The sequence below is a fragment of the Convolutriloba macropyga genome, chromosome 13 (genome assembly GCF_964194025.1).
Source record: "Convolutriloba macropyga chromosome 13, txConMacr16.3, whole genome shotgun sequence".
Lineage (NCBI taxonomy): Eukaryota > Metazoa > Xenacoelomorpha > Acoela > Convolutidae > Convolutriloba > Convolutriloba macropyga.
The window spans coordinates 13,575,801-13,592,006 of NC_134480.1; the positions used below are offsets into that span (position 1 = coordinate 13,575,801).

The 16,206-nt window shown below is 35.0% G+C and overlaps 2 protein-coding genes across 6 annotated transcripts in view; one reads left to right on the plus strand and one right to left on the minus strand.

Annotated features, from left to right (window-relative positions):
• LOC142351863 (striatin-interacting protein 1 homolog) overlaps positions 1 to 3,579 on the minus strand; it is a 454,798-nt gene extending 451,219 nt beyond the window's left edge. For all 5 annotated transcript variants that reach the window (XM_075404101.1, XM_075404099.1, XM_075404097.1 and 2 more), the window contains exon 1: positions 3,554 to 3,579. The gene's annotated coding sequence lies outside the window, so the exon portion shown is untranslated. The remainder of the gene's footprint in view (positions 1 to 3,553) is intronic.
• Positions 3,580 to 6,798: 3,219 nt separating this feature from the next.
• Positions 6,799 to 9,157, plus strand: LOC142352147 (uncharacterized). The gene has a single exon (XM_075404538.1). It carries the CDS (start codon positions 6,801 to 6,803, stop codon positions 8,490 to 8,492), a length of 1,692 nt encoding a protein of 563 aa, XP_075260653.1. The 5' UTR covers positions 6,799 to 6,800; the 3' UTR covers positions 8,493 to 9,157.
• Positions 9,158 to 16,206: the final 7,049 nt, after the last annotated feature.

Consider the following 16,206-nt stretch of genomic DNA (forward strand, 5'->3'; position numbering starts at 1 on the left):
ATGTATGATACGAGCATGAATTTCCTTATACGAGCAACCGATCAAGTCAGGCATTATATCAACCTTTCTTAATTTATTATACAAAATAGTTTAACGATATTGAATAGATGAACGTTGAATTTTTGTTTTGAATGATGGCACTTTAAGCAAATTTAAACAAGAAGAGCGTGTTGAAGAGAAATTATGAAAAGTAAACATACTATTTAAAACTCATCTGAATAGAAATTGTTGATAGATTTTAGGACAAATTTTAACAATTCATAAATATGTAGTTCATACACAGAGAGAATTTTATTATCAGCGAATTTATCTTCGCTACTGTCGGTTCGTTTTCGGAAGTAGATGAATTTGAGAATTTTCTTTTGAAGCAGGAACAAAGGTGTAAGTGAGTTGTAGCTGCAGCACCCGTAAATTTGTACTCCATACTGTAAAACAGGATTAATATTACTACGATAATATCTTAGAAGTAGTTTTGTTGGGGTATAATGCCTAAGCTTCGATATTATGCCACAATGCCTAGATAACTTTCCGATAAGTTTTGTTATATGGGTCTGAAAGCAGAGCTTTGTATCAATAAAAATACCAAGATATTTACACGATGAATTATTTTTAACAACAATATTATTAAACGCAAACATTGTACTAGGATTGGAAGCACTTTTACCAAAAGTCATTTGAACTGTTTTGTCTAAGTTTAGCGCTAACTTATTAGCATTTAGCCAATGATTTTTTCTACTTAGGTCCTCTTCAATATCATTTCGGAGGCAGGCAATTGATGTTACATTTGTATCATCTGCAAACAAGTAGACTTCAGAGCTGTTACAAACATATGGAAGATCATTTATATATATTAGGAACAATAAGCGACCTAAAATTGAGCCCTGTGGTACCCCACATTTAATCGGAAGCCATCTTGATGACATGCCACAAGCTTCCACCCGTTGTTTTCTATCACTAAGATATGACCTGAACCAATTGTAACATGGTCCTCTAACTCCATAACATTCTAATTTACGTAACAGAATTTCATGGTCTACCGTATCAAAGGCTTTTTTCAGATCAAGAAAGAAAGTCACTACTTCTCTTTTATAGTTTGATCTAAATTTTTCGGTAATGCAAGCTACCGTGTTAATTGTACTGTGCTTTGCTCTAAATCCATACTGTTTGCAATAAAATAATCCAAATTTTTCAAAATAGTTGTATACTCTTCTATACATTGCCTTCTCAAAAACTTTACTGAATACTTTCAATAACGATATAGGTCGATACGAATTGTTGATATCAGATTTACAGCCCTTTTTAAACAACGGAAAAACTTTTGCCCGCGACAAATTGGAAGGAAATTTACCTTGTTTGAAGGATTGGTTAACAAGAGCAGCAAGGAGAGGTGATAGTTCTCGGTTAAACGTCTTTACTATTACATTGCTTATGAAATTATCGTCTGAGCTATATTTGTTATCAATCGAAATAATGAGATCAGAAATTTCTTTTTCTGTGACTTCAAAGAAAAACATGGACTGACTTTCAGACGCAAATGTTTTTAATTCACTATTTTGAACCTTCTTTTGAATCTCACTGCCAATATTCGTGAATGCATGTTGAATTTTTCAATAATTTCATTCGCTGTTAGGTCAGTGTTGTTTGAGTCTTTCAGCTTGGGAACTATTTCAGATTTTTTATTGATACCTCTTATATCGTTTAATAATTTATACACTTGTCTTGAGTCTCCAATACTTTGATTAAATTTATCTCTGTAATAATTTCGCTTGGTCTTATTAATAAGGGCATTTAATTTTGCCCTTAGATATTTAAAAGTTTTTAAGTCAGCTTCAAGTTGGGATGACTTCCACTGCCGATGTGCTTTGTTTCTTTTTATTTTCAAGTTTTTGATACTGTTTGATAACCATGGAATTTGCTTAATTCGATTAACATTGCCAGTCCTGATTGGTGCAAATTTATTTAAGGTTTTCAGGAAAGTATTTTCAAAAAATTCATAGGATGATTCAATGTCACCGTTTATTAACTCCCACAAAGATTGTATTTCCGTACAGAATTGATGGAAAAATTCTTGTGTTTTTATATTGCATTTCAAAAAACTTGTGTCTATATATTCTTTTGTTAGTTTACGATTCACCGATCCGTAGTACCATTTAAGATGAATGGGATAATGATCTGTAAAAATATTGTGATCCAATACGAAAATTCAGGTTGTTAAATTTTTTGGAAAGTGAAATGATCAAGACACGTTGAAGAGTTGTCAACAACTCTAGTGGGTATTGCTTCATTTATTACAAACCCATTACTTGCAATACAGCCTTTGTAATTCTTTGATAGATTATTTTCCATAAGGATGTCAATATTTGTATCGCCACAAATTACAATGGGATCAATAGACTCACTAAAAGATTCCAGAAAAACATCTAACGTGTCAACAAACTCAAGTTTGTTGACTCTGGGAGCAACATAAATTGTGAGTACTTTGAACTTATAACTGTTGATTTCAACTTCTAAAAACAATGCTTCTTTAAATTTTGTTGGTATTTCTCTAAGTATTGTCAAATTGTCACGCATCTGGATCATAACACCGCCACCAGTGTGAGAGCGGTTTTTTACGCAGTATCTTTTACCACAAACAAGATAGTTTTCAGACTCTTCAGAGTCGGAGAGCCATGTCTCCGTAAGACACGAAATTTCAGGTGGAGACTCAAGACTTGTTATAAGTGCTTCCTTTTCCTGATAGTTTTTCTTTACGGAGCGCACATTCACATGGAGGACAGACACATGCTTTACCGTAGTATCAAAATTGCTTTCAATTACTTTGGATTCATTTAGTTTTAATTAAGGGGTGGTAAAAAAGCAGCCCCCTCGCCGAAGCAGCTTTTAACATCATTCAAAGAGTACTGTAAATCAATAGCACCTTGATATAGCCCATTTATCTTATATATCATATGATTTTTTTTCAGACGTAATAAATAGTGCCTTCTTTGGTCCAGCAAGAACCGATACGTTGATCTTGTCCCATCATTTGAAGGAAATTGAGTCTTGCTTTTGATATGTCTTCAGATATCCGAATATGGCTCAGCTCAGGAATAGATTTCAGGTCCTTCTTCCTTCTCAGCAGCTCTATTTTCGCAACACGCCTCGAAAAACGCACAATTATTGGTTTTGCTGAACTACTAAATCTGGATGGTAGGCGTTGAGCTATTGAGATGTCAGACAGCTGCAATCCTGCTTCTAAACAAGTCGATATCTCAAGAACAGTTTTCATTGTTGTTTCAGTTCGCTCCGGAATCAGTTTGCCTTCATGTGTAGTGAAAGTTTTTTCAGCTACTCCAGTAATTCTGACATTTTCACGTCGATTGTAAGTCGGAAATACTGTTTTTTAGTGCGTCCGCGATGCTTGATTGCACTAATTCGAGAAGATTTTTTCCTGCATCGCTCTCTGGGCTTACTACGGTGCAGGTCTTTTTCATCTGGGCGGTTGATGGATGTGTTGTTTTCATCTCCCCAAACCAAATCAACATTGAATCAGTGCTCATGTTCTACTCTGGAACTATTTAATAAGTTTATCACAACAATTAGGCTGTGTTTATCACACAAGTTTATCACACAAAAAAATCACACAAAAATAATTAAGTTTATCACACAAAAAAAATTAAGAGAATTGATTATATGCTGCAATTTTTATAAATCAGTTGTGCAAAATAATTTGAAACTGTCATTTGTGAATAAAATGAAAAAAAAACATTTTTAAAGAATTCAAAATAGACATTAAATACCGGGGTTACGAGACTTAAAACTATCTATTTCGCCATATATATGAAGTTTTTACTGTTTAATTTTTTGTTGTCAACGAATGTTTGTTAAAATTTAGACAGTGAATCTAACTGAAGTAGTTTAGAGAATAGAGAGGCAAGTATTTGCATGCGTGAAATTTTTAAAGTGCTTTTGAAGCTGTATGTGAAAAAGGTATTCAAACAAGTTTTTCGGTTTTCAAATTTTACTTGCGGTGGCTTCATGTGCCGCAGTTGGACTGTCTTCGTTGTTTTTTTTCTCGAGTTTCTCTCGGAAGCTTTCATGGGGCCATACAGGTGCCATAATGTTGCAACGTTTTTTGAACTTTAAACCCTTCGAAGGGCAGCTAATAATTAACTTCACTTGGGTGCAATTTGATTTCGTAAACATAATGATAATGATTTGACATTGTAGTTCCTATTTGTTTTCTATTCTTTGTGGACGTAAACATAATGATTTGACATTGTAGTTCGTGTTTGTTTCCTATTCTTTGTGGACGTATTAATATCTGGCCTGTTGGTTATCTAATGAGCTTTAATTAAACATATTCAATAATCCTAACTTGTATCTTACTGTATGGTTTCAACTACCTTGTCGTTATTTTTGTTGAAAAATAATTTTTGAGTTTTTGTATAGCATTTCTTTTTTTTGCTATGATGCTATCTTGTTTAATATCTGTTTGCTATCTGTCCCTGAATTTTTGCCCATAGTATAAGAACGGCTATTTTCCCCCAACTATCCAGTAGCTTGATTTTTCCGTTACGAGATGACATCCGTTGAATGTCATCTCGTACTGCTTTATTTTTGGTCAATCTTTGATAAATTGTGAGCTACCTCACCTAGTAAAAAATACTTCTGCATTCACTTATGCACTGTAAGTTGAGAATACAAAATACAGTTGAAGTGAAATAGAAGTCTGTCGAGCTACACAGTCATACAGTTGTTTTGCTTGAAATATCTTATTGTTTAAAATTTATTTTGGCCAATTTTTTTTTAGCTATTGATAGAATCTTGATCTTTCAGAGGCTGGAAAGGATCTCGTGCTATTTTAACGTGGTTTGTCCACATTTTGCGGCTGATATTTGGTAATCGGCAGTTTTTTAGAATTATTCAATCGATCCTAGTTTTTCCGACTGTGGGGTTCGGGCGAAGGTTTATTTGAGTATCGACAGTATATTACAACTCTAAAGTTTTTAAGCTTTATCAATTTTCCTCAATTTTACGAATTTTCGGTCAATTTCATTGTTTGTTGAACTTTTCTTAATTGTAGTTTTCTTGAAGTAGCATTGTTTTTAATGTTGCTTTTTGTTCAGAAAAACTTATACTTTTCAATGTTATCTTTTGTTTTTCATCATCCATCGCGCACAAAAGTAATTTCATTAAATAGTTTTTAAAATGTTTTTTTGGTGGGAACTTTCTTCAATTCAATTTTTTAGGTTTTTTAAAATTTGTTAGTTTTGCATAAACAGTTTGTTTTGATTGCGCGCGCAAAATACCATTTTCTCAGCCTTATCTTGTCATTTTCCAAAAAATTTTCAAATCGCGACAATATTTTGAAAACACCAACAAATGCATCTGATTGTTTCGGTATTTTATTTTTTTGATCAGTTAGCCCTTATAGAATGCAAGTTCTTCGAGGGCAATCACTGTTTTGAAACTTTCTGTGCCATGCACAGACATGCACGAGTCGTCTAGTTTCATTTCTGCGAGAACTATTTGTCTAGAGAGATCCAACAGTCCAGACAAATTTCTTTCATCTTCGAACACTTTATGACGTTCATTTTCGCGATATTTTTGCCTCCAGTTCTATCATATTTGTTTGCAGTACTCCCAGCTTCAATTCAATAGAGTAAGCTTAAACTGGCAATATAAAACAACATACTTTTATTGAATGAAAACAATGGGAGTAATAAGACTCTTCTGATATGCCGAATGAGAATGTAATCACTTTAAATTTCAGTTGTTAATTGTTAATTCTCGCAGTCTCTTTCTCTTCATCAGATTATCTCGTCGGTCTGCCTCTCAGGACACTTGACCTCATTAGCAGTTACAAGAGATAAATACTGATATTTACCCAGGCTGAGGTGCCAGACGGAAGCAAGTATGTCCAGACCGTCCCAGACGGAAAGTACCTATGTCCAGACCTATAGGAATTAATGTACCATAACAGAAAAGCTTATCAAAGAGACTTTCGTAAGACTCTGCGGCTAGCATTGTAATCTTTAGACTCAAATAAATACGTCTTAAAAAAAGAAGATTTTGTTTGAACGAAATTGGATCTTTTAGTTTACGGTGTTTCCCAATTTCTCCAATCTAAATCTTTTTGAATCTTAATTGTACTGAAATTCTGTCGACAACTCAAATGAGCGTGTTGGAAATTACTTGCTACAGTTGACGCAAATGCTCTCAATATTTAGGGGAAGCTAGTTCTTAAAAAGCAGTTTTTTCATTGTAAATAAATTAATTTTCGTGTTTTTATATGCTTCATTTTGGTGGCGTTCCAATAAAAGCTAGACAATTGAAAATGCTTTCAAAATGCCTTGTTCCTAAATTTCATAATACGTAGGAAAATTTCAAAGTGTGAATTGCATACCAAGCTATTGTGATCGCTCAGCGCAGTTCATTCATTATCGTCTTGTTATTCTCAATATACCAACCGTTATAGTAAAATTTGCTCCGATAAATGGAAGAACGTGTGCTCAATTTATTATAACTTAAAAATTTTCATCCTCAATGATTTTTGCGGACGATCCCTACCCAGCTTTTTTTTGCTCTCGCTTGTAGTGGTTTTGTACTTCTCTAGAGTTTGTCGAAAAAAAATTACGCTGCATATTAACTTAATGTATTGAAAGGCTGGATATTCCTCGTGCTTCTCTGAACGAACTGTACAACTGAGTTGATTTTTCTGTGTTTTTTGCTCGTTATTTTTTCTTTAGAGTTCAGTTTCTTACAAATTGATGATGCTGTTTTGAACTTGATTAATTGCCGATGAGTTTCAGATAGGAATGGAAACGCCTTCCCTTCTAATGTGCTGGTCTTGTGGCGAACCAGAAAAGAATCTTTACTCTTGTGATACATGCGAATCTCGGGTTTCAGCTGCGACAACCGGTTCGTCTCATGAAAAACGTTGCTTTTGCGATTCATGTGTCGTTCAGCATGTAAGAAAAGGTCATGACGTTAAAAATGCGAAAGGCCAACCTCCTATGGTTTGCTCCGCGCATAATAATCTACATAGTCATTTCTGTCGAACTTGCGATGTTACATTTTGTGTAAAATGTCTGGAAGAGCATCAAGATCATCAGTTGGCAACCGTTGAGGAGAGAGCGAAAGAGGTCAGAAAAGAGGTTTTCAAGATTTTGACCGAGGCGGAAATGAGCGAAAAGCCCGTGAGATCCAAAACAAAATCAGCTGTCAATCAGAATGAGCGAGATTGTTTGGTTCAGTTAGTCACCCGAGAGATTGAGGAATTGCAAACCGGTCTCATTGGGATAATTGACAAGAAATATAAAGGTCAGGAGCAGAAAGTGAACAAGCTGGCTGACAATGTCTGTAATTTACAACAAGAGGCACGAAGTGCGCTTTCTGCGGACGATTGTGAATTGATATGTCAGCACAAACGACTAAAAGAACGATTTCTAAAATGTATGTATGATACAGGGATTGCGATGTCGGGAAATTCTTTATGCGAGAATTTTGATTTCAAGCAAGTCAGGGAATGTTTTCAAGTGTACAAGAAGAGTGCGATGCAGCAGCTGCTGTCAAAGTTAGCTGTACCTGAAAATGATGAAGTTCCTTTGAGTTTAGCAAACAGAACTGACAACCTGCCTTCGTCTCCGGAAGTGAAGAAACTAATACTTGAGCGATATTCGTCTGTCGGACATATGATGTTCGACAATAGTCTTCGGTCCCTGACTTATCGATTGGTTATTTCACGTGGGGCGTTAGCTGTTCATGAAGTTAAAAGCATAAGCAATCAGGGTACCGTTGTATTGGGTAAACAGTTAATATGTCGTCCTTTCCGCAAAACAGTACAAAATGTTTTCTTTGACCACTCTATGACAAAAGTTATTATTCAATCAGAAGCTGGCCCTATTGATATATTGTTGGCTGAGGCTAATGGCTATAGACATCTAAATTTGGATATCCAGTTAAGCGATGGATTTATTTGTTTGTTCATCTTCGAGAATGAAATACATCAATGCTACTGGAATTCTAATACGAAAACAATCTGTTTAACCCATTGCAATAAAACATTCGAATGCAAAACAATGCCCTTATTAATTTCGTCGGAGATTTTTCCTTTTTTGTGCTTGTTGACGAGGGAATGCGAAGTAATTGTGTATGACGTTGTTAGAGATGATTTTATCTATGTACCCTTCATTATACATGGTTGTGAATCGATTGATTATGTGAGCACTTTATGCACTGAGCGAAGCCGACATTCCTTCAATCCATATTCATCTGAAGACTTTTTCTTATTTTGGTCGGTCAAGTCCAAGTCTGTTACCACATTTGAATGGAATGGCAATGGAAACTGTAATGTTCAGAAGTGGTGTTGGACCGATCCAACCCAGTCATTTTCTCCTAATTTTTGTTATAAAGCGGTGAGGTGCCTACCGGCTGTTAAAGATGGCGAATGCAATGATGCTGTCGAAAACTTAAGATATATTTTTGCTTGTATTGAATGCGAAAACTGAAAAAATCAGTTGTGTTCAGAATATTGTAATTAATAGTACATTCCTATGCTGGTTGTTTTCGATTCTTTTAACCATTTTAAGTCCGCATCTCAGAAATGATTGTATTGTTTTTCACCTCAGTGATAGATTATTTCAATCTTTTCATTTAAAACACTGACGTGCACATTTTAAGATGCCGAAAGTCTATAGTGCCAAAAGTCAAAATGCCAGAAGTTCCTACTAGACAGAAGTTGACTTCGGTTGACTTTCGTCATTTTAAAACGTGCTTGTTTCGTGTTTTAAGCATGGTTACATGACTTTGCAGAAGTCACTTCGAAATTCTGACTTCATATCTCGAACCGCTTCGCGGTTCTCGATAAACTCAGAAGTTCTCAGTGACTTCAAACAGAGTCTCGTAACCATTACTTAATAGCTCCCTGTAATAAGCTTCTGTTGATAGCCTTGTAACAACTTATTACTCTGTGTTTTGTAATAGCTTAATTGCTCCATGCTATTTTGTCATCATAATACTGAATGTGTCTTTTAGCTCTAGCTTTTTCTATTTCCTTCGAACCAATTTGTCACTATTTATTACAGCAAATGTATTATTCTGTGGAACTGTCTTTTAAATGAAGAGTAACTTTTGTTTGGATCTAATCTGTCCCACCCCCCCCCCCCCTATTTATTACGTGCTTGTATTTATTACAGCAAATGTCGGCATACGTGCTTAGTCGGCATATAACTTCAACCTCCCTCCATGCGCAGAAACATGCGTAAGCGGGGTCGTAAAATCTACCGGGCGGGGACAGAAGAGATCGCTTTTTCTCGTTGCCCTTTGAAGGTGCTACTGCAATCAAACCGCGTGCAGTTTGATGAAAATTTGACAATTAAACTAACATATCCAATTTATCCATTTTCTGCTGTACGAAATAATCATCAGTTTCGGATACCTGTTCAACCTATTTAAATTGAACCCGACTTTTTAACTTTTTATCTGCATTTCTGCGGAGTTCTCGGGCTTGTATTTTAGGTTTTTATAAAATCATGAGAACTGAAGATTCGTGATTGATGGCGAAAATTCCTAGAACTTCGACGATAATACCATATTAGACAATGGTTGATAATTCGCAATAAGAAATTTGAGTCCATTGAATGTATTATTGATTATCGGGGGTGTTTCTCATTTTATTCCCCCACGAAACTAATCCCCCGTTATGATACATTCGAGTCTTTCCCATTATAGAGCCCTCATGAAATTATAGCCCCCATTATAGGATAGTTAGCATGATGGAAGCTATAGGTTATCTGACTACTAAGCTGGGGGGGGGGGGGGGGGGCTATAATGGTAAAGAGCCATATATTCACGTTAGTTTGCGAAGGAGTTTATATGTTCTATGACCATCAAGCTGAAGTGGGGATATAATGGGAAACGCCCGATTTTGCAGTGGGTTTGTAATTGTTGATTTTTGGTGCATAATTATGTATAATAATAGCAGATTGGACATTATCTGATCTGCAAACTGGTTATGTACTTATTGATTTCATTCAGCTGATGTTATTTCCATGATCTTCTTGATGGTTTTTGTTTCTGAATAGTAGATGACCTAATTCATTTCAAAAAGCAGATCATATAAATTTTTCGATATGATTACCCTACCGGATTATAAGTTGTGGCGATGAATGAAAAAATTTACGTGGTGGTTCAGTTTTAATCTTTTTAATCAAAAGATGTGAAATGCTTTACTATTCAGTTTTTGTTTCAAGAATTTGAGAACTTGAGGGACGCCGAAACGTGTCAGGGCAGTTAACTGACCCCAATTTCAATGAGTTTGGCTTGATCTTGCAATTGCTGTCATTTAAGTTTGATGAATTTTTGATTTTTGTGTGTATCTAAATATTTGACCTACATAAAAATGTGCCTAGAAATTTGTTTTAAGATTTAACTGTCATATTTATTCCCGAGTTTGAATTTTGCAACTATTTTCTTGTGTTGCACTACCTGATTTTTCAAATGAATATCTTGCTATAAATTTTATCTTAACAAAATAACAACGAATGAAATCAAATTTTGTTTCGGTTTATTTACTGCAGTTTTGTCTACGTCTCATAACTATTTGTTGGTTTGAGTACTTCTCCAAGTTGTCAATACCAAACATCTGATAAACCGACAACGATTTCCCCCTGTCATTTTTATAACGGTAAATCTGGCTGTTTTGTTTCAGTGGTTTTCATTAATGTACAAAAAATTAATTAACTTTTAAATTTTGAGGTCTGCATTTTAATGTGTTAATTTTTCCGGGCAACTCTTTGCTTGCGAAATTATATAAGGGCAAAAATTTCCCTATTTTTGGCATGTCGACATAGTCGTGTCAGAAAATTGGAAGTGGGGCGTTCGAAATCTTGTCAAGTTTGATAATCTGTCAATAAGTGAATTGATTAGCCGGCCCTTTCTTAAGATCTTTTTACACATTTTTATGGTTTTTTATTTCAGATTGAAGTGAAGATTTTGGTCACTCCGAAAAAGGCAGTGGAGCAACAAAGGCAACTGTTTTGACTGTTATTTTTTACTCTAATTTTAAGTCAGAGTGAGAAAACGGTGCTTGAACAAAGTTACGCTAGTGTCTATTTGTTCACGTGACGCAAGTTGTCTTCGATTTTTAAAAACTTTTTAAAATGAATTTTGCAATACATTCATATTCTATTCTAGGCCTGTTTTTGGTTATCCAATAGAAGTTCTTTAAATTTTTTCAAGAAGGCTATGTTTTAAGATCTTGCCTTCAAAACAGATGGGCTTCCTCAGTAAAAGTTGAAGTTATGGAGAATCTTGTTTCGTTGTCTGACGTTTTTTTTTTCTTTTTTTTTCATTTGATCACAATGCAAAGGTGAAAAAGTAAAAATTTCTGAATGGCCTCTTCCTCTCACTAAACGTTTTTGCCCGCTTGTGTGCAGCTAATTTGAAAAGCCCTTTCAATTTGTTGACGAAACTTTTTCACTCTTTTTTGTTTGTGTTCCCATCTTTATTCTGCTGTAGCCAACCCTTCAAAGCTTTTTATTTATATCTGTTAACACATTTTTATGGTTTCTTAATTCAGATTGAAGTGACGATTTTGGTCACTCCGAAACAGTTAGTGGAGCAACAAAGGCAATTGTTTTGGCTGTGTTGTTTTTTAACTCTAATGTTTTATCAGAGTAAGAAAACGGTGCTTGAGTTTCTACTTGTTCACATGACGCAAGTTGTCTTCGATTTTTACTTTTTTATTTTTTTATGGAACTGTTTTCTAAATGAATTTTCCAATCCATTCATATTCTTTTCTAGGCCTGTTTTCGGTTATCCATTAAAAGTTCTTTAATATTTTTCAAGACTGCTATGTTTCAAGATCTTGTCTTCAAAACAGACGGTCTTCCTCATTGAAAGTTGAAATTTTGGAGAATCTTCTTGTTTCGTCGTCTGTTGTATTTTTTTCATTTTTGCAATTGATCACACTGCAAAGCTGAAAAAGTAAAACTTCTGAATGGCCTCTTCCTCTCACTGAATGGCCTCTTCCTCTCACTAAACGTTTTTGCCCGCTTGTGTGCAGCTAATTTGAAAAGCCCTTTCACTTTGTTGACGAAATTTTTTCACTCTTTGTTTGTGTTCCCATCTGTATTCTGCTGTAGCCAGCCCTTCAAGGCTTTTTCTTAAGATCTGTTAACACATTTTTATGGTTTCTTAATTCAGAATGAAGTGACGATTTTGGTCACTCCGAAGAAGTCAGTGGAGCAACAAAGGCAATTGTTTTGGTTGTGTTGTTTTTTTTACTCTAATGTTACATCAGAGTGAGAAAACGGTGCTTGAAAAAAGTTACTTAAGTTTCTACTTGTTCACACGACGCAAGTTGTCTTCGATTTTTACTTTTTTATTTTCTATCGAACTGTTTTCTAAATGAATTTTCCAATCCATTCATATTCTTTTCTAGGCCTGTTTTTGGTTATCCAGTAAAAGTTCTTTAAATTTTTTCAAGACTGCTATGTTTCAAGATCTTGTCTTCAAAACAGACGGTCTTCCTCATTAAAAGTTGAAATTTTGAAGAATCTTCTTGTTTCGTCGTCTGTTGTATTTTTTTCATTTTTGCAATTGATCACACTGCAAAGCTGAAAAAGCAAAAAATTTCTGAATGGCCTCTTTCTCTCACTGAATGGCCTCTTCCTCTCACTAAACGTTTTTGCCCGCTTGTGTGCAGCTAATTTGAAAAGCCCTTTCAATTTGTTGACGAAACTTTTTCACTCTTTTTTGTTTGTGTTCCCATCTGTATTCTGCTGTAGCCAGCCCTTCAAGGCTTTTTCTTAAGATCTGTTAACACATTTTTATGGTTTCTTAATTCAGATTGAAGTGACGATTTGGGTAACTCCGAAACAGTCAGTGGAGCAACAAAGGCAATTGTTTTGGTTGTGTTGTTTTTTTTACTGTAATGTTACATCAGAGTGAGAAAACGGTGCTTGAAAAAAGTTACTTAAGTTTCTACTTGTTCACATGAAGCAAGTTGTCTTCGATTTTTACTTTTTTTTTATCGAACTGTTTTCTAAACGAATTTTCCAATCCATTCATATTCTTTTCTAGGCCTGTTTTTGATTATCCAGTAAAAGTTCTTTAAATTTTTTTAAGACTGCTATGTTTGAAGATCTTGTCTTCAAAACAGACGGTCTTCCTCATTGAAAGTTGAAATTTTGGAGAATCTTGTTTCGTCGTGTGCTGTATTTTTTTCATTTTTGCAGTTGATCACACTGCAAAGCTGAAAGAGTAAAAATTTCTGAATGGCCTCTTTCTCTCACTGAATGGCCTCTTCCTCTCACTAAACGTTTTTGCCCGCTTGTGTGCAGCTAATTTGAAAAGCCCTTTCAATTTGTTGACGAAACTTTTTCACTCTTTTTTGTTTGTGTTCCCATCTGTATTCTGCTGTAGCCAGCCCTTCAAGGCTTTTTCTTAAGATCTGTTAACACATTTTTATGGTTTCTTAATTCAGATTGAAGTGACGATTTGGGTAACTCCGAAACAGTCAGTGGAGCAACAAAGGCAATTGTTTTGGTTGTGTTGTTTTTTTTACTGTAATGTTACATCAGAGTGAGAAAACGGTGCTTGAAAAAAGTTACTTAAGTTTCTACTTGTTCACATGAAGCAAGTTGTCTTCGATTTTTACTTTTTTTTATCGAACTGTTTTCTAAACGAATTTTCCAATCCATTCATATTCTTTTCTAGGCCTGTTTTTGATTATCCAGTAAAAGTTCTTTAAATTTTTTTAAGACTGCTATGTTTGAAGATCTTGTCTTCAAAACAGACGGTCTTCCTCATTGAAAGTTGAAATTTTGGAGAATCTTGTTTCGTCGTGTGCTGTATTTTTTTCATTTTTGCAGTTGATCACACTGCAAAGCTGAAAGAGTAAAAATTTCTGAATGGCCTCTTCCTCTCACTGAATGGCCTCTTCCTCTCACTAAACGTTTTTTACCGCTTGTGTGCAGCTAATTTGAAAAGCCCTTTCAATTTGTTGACGAAACTTTTTCACTCTTTTTTGTTTGTGTTCCCATCTGTATTCTGCTGTAGCCAGCCCTTCAAGGCTTTTTCTTAAGATCTGTTAACACAGTTTTATGGTTTTTAATTCAGATTGAAGTGACGATTTTGGTCACTCCGAAACAGGTAGTGGAGCAAGAAAGGCAATTGTTTTGGCTGTGTTATTTTTTTACTCTAATTTTACATCAGAGTGAGAAAGCGGTGCTTGAACAAAGTTACGCTAGGTTCTACTTGTTCACATGACGCAAGTTGTCTTCGAATTTTACTTCTTTATTTTTTATCAAACTTTTATCCAAATAAATTTTGCAATCCATTCATATTCTATTCTAGGCCTGTTTTTGGTTATCCAATAAAAGTTCTTTAAATTTTTTCAAGACTGCTATGTTTCAAGATCTTGCCTTCAAAACAGATGGGCTTCCTCAGTAAAAGTTGAAGTTATGGAGAATCTTCTTGTTTTGTTGTCTGACGTTTTTTTTTCTTTTTTTTCATTTGATCACAATGCAAAGGTGAAAAAGTAAAAATTTCTGAATGGCCTCTTTCTCTCACTAAACGTTTTTGCCCGCTTGTGCGCAGCTAATTTTAAAAGCCCTTTCAGTTTGTTGACGAAAATTTTTCACTCTTTTTTGTTTGTGTACCTATCTGTATTCTGCGGCGCATGTCACTTTCGGAAGCTATGAATAATTCTGTTCATGTGAAAATTTTGCATGGTTAATATGGGAAATATAAAATTCTTCAGGTTAATTATTCCAATCAAACTTTATAATTAATTTCGATCAGTAGTCCTTTTTCCCAGTTTTGCTGAAGTTTTCGGCACAGTATGGCTTGTTTTTTTTTAATTTGGTAATTGGAATGAGGCAGACATGAACCTCATTGCATTGTAGTTCGTATAAAGTTTTGAAAAATTTTACAATCGAGGTCAAAGTTCTGAGTTTCAGTGATTTTTAACCAAATTTTGAGTCTCAGTAGTATTTTTCTTACCTAAACAAATTACTGGCCTTCAAATTTGTTTTCTACATTTTTTCTACTTTTTTAGCAGCAGCTGTGGTGTCGCACATCAATGACCTACCATGTTACCCCCCTTGATCATGCCATATTCGCAGTCTGAAAGCACAAACAAGCGACGTGCAAAATGTTGCATTGTATCTTTGTCTTGTGTCGCCAACTTTCTGACAGTTTTGTGGAGTGCTCTGTAAATTTGCGTTCTTCTGTTGTGTAACTGTTGGTCTACATGGCAGTCGATAAGCTCATGTAGTAAAAGGTTACTATAGTTGCTGTTGAGAAAATGACCGTGAAATTATCAGAGCTTGCTGTTGATTTGTCGTTAATTTTAGTCATTGAACCTTCTGCATCTTTCATAATCTTTGTTGTAATCTGGTGTTAGGGCCAAGTTGTCGGCAGTAGCCAACGTTATTTTTTTCAAAATTTCTGTTAACAGAGGATGTTTTCTGCTTTTGGTGGCGTGGTTAACGTTGGTGAACTGATTGTAAGTTATTCTGTAGGAGTTAAATTTTCGAGAATCAAAACGTACCAAGCAACGCCAAGCAGCCTACAGAAAGATTGATTTATAATAATTTAGCAACACAAAACTGTAATACTGATTCAATTTGTGCTCTACTTATTGTTCTCAAACTTAGTACTGATTATGTTGATTCAGACGAAAAGTCTGGAATCACTAATTGTTAAAACAAAAGGTTGATCAGATGAAAAATATTTAAAGAAAGGAGCTTTCACGACGCGATGGCAGCCTGAAAGACAAGAAACCAGAATCAAAGGATCGTTTTTGTTATGCCTAATAAATGTTTGAGCCGCCGCTCATCGTTCTAGTTTATCAAAGCCGTAGGTCGTATACCAGTCTTAGGTGTAGAACTTGAGTAATTATAGACCAATATCAGTGTGACGTGTCCTTGGAAAAATATGTGAACGGATAATATAGAGAAGACTGTTAGGCTACTTATTCAAATATAAGATCTTGTCTTTAAAAAGATGGGCTTCCTCAGTAGAAGTTGAAACTATGGAGATTCTTCCAATTAACCTAACCGGAAGCGTCATGGTACATTGCACACTATTTGATCTATCAAATGCTTCTAATACCGTTGATCATCAAATCTTACTACTGATGTTAGACACATACGGCTTTAGATGAAAAACTTTCAGCTTGCTCAAAAGTTATTTACAAGATGCAGTTACTTACAC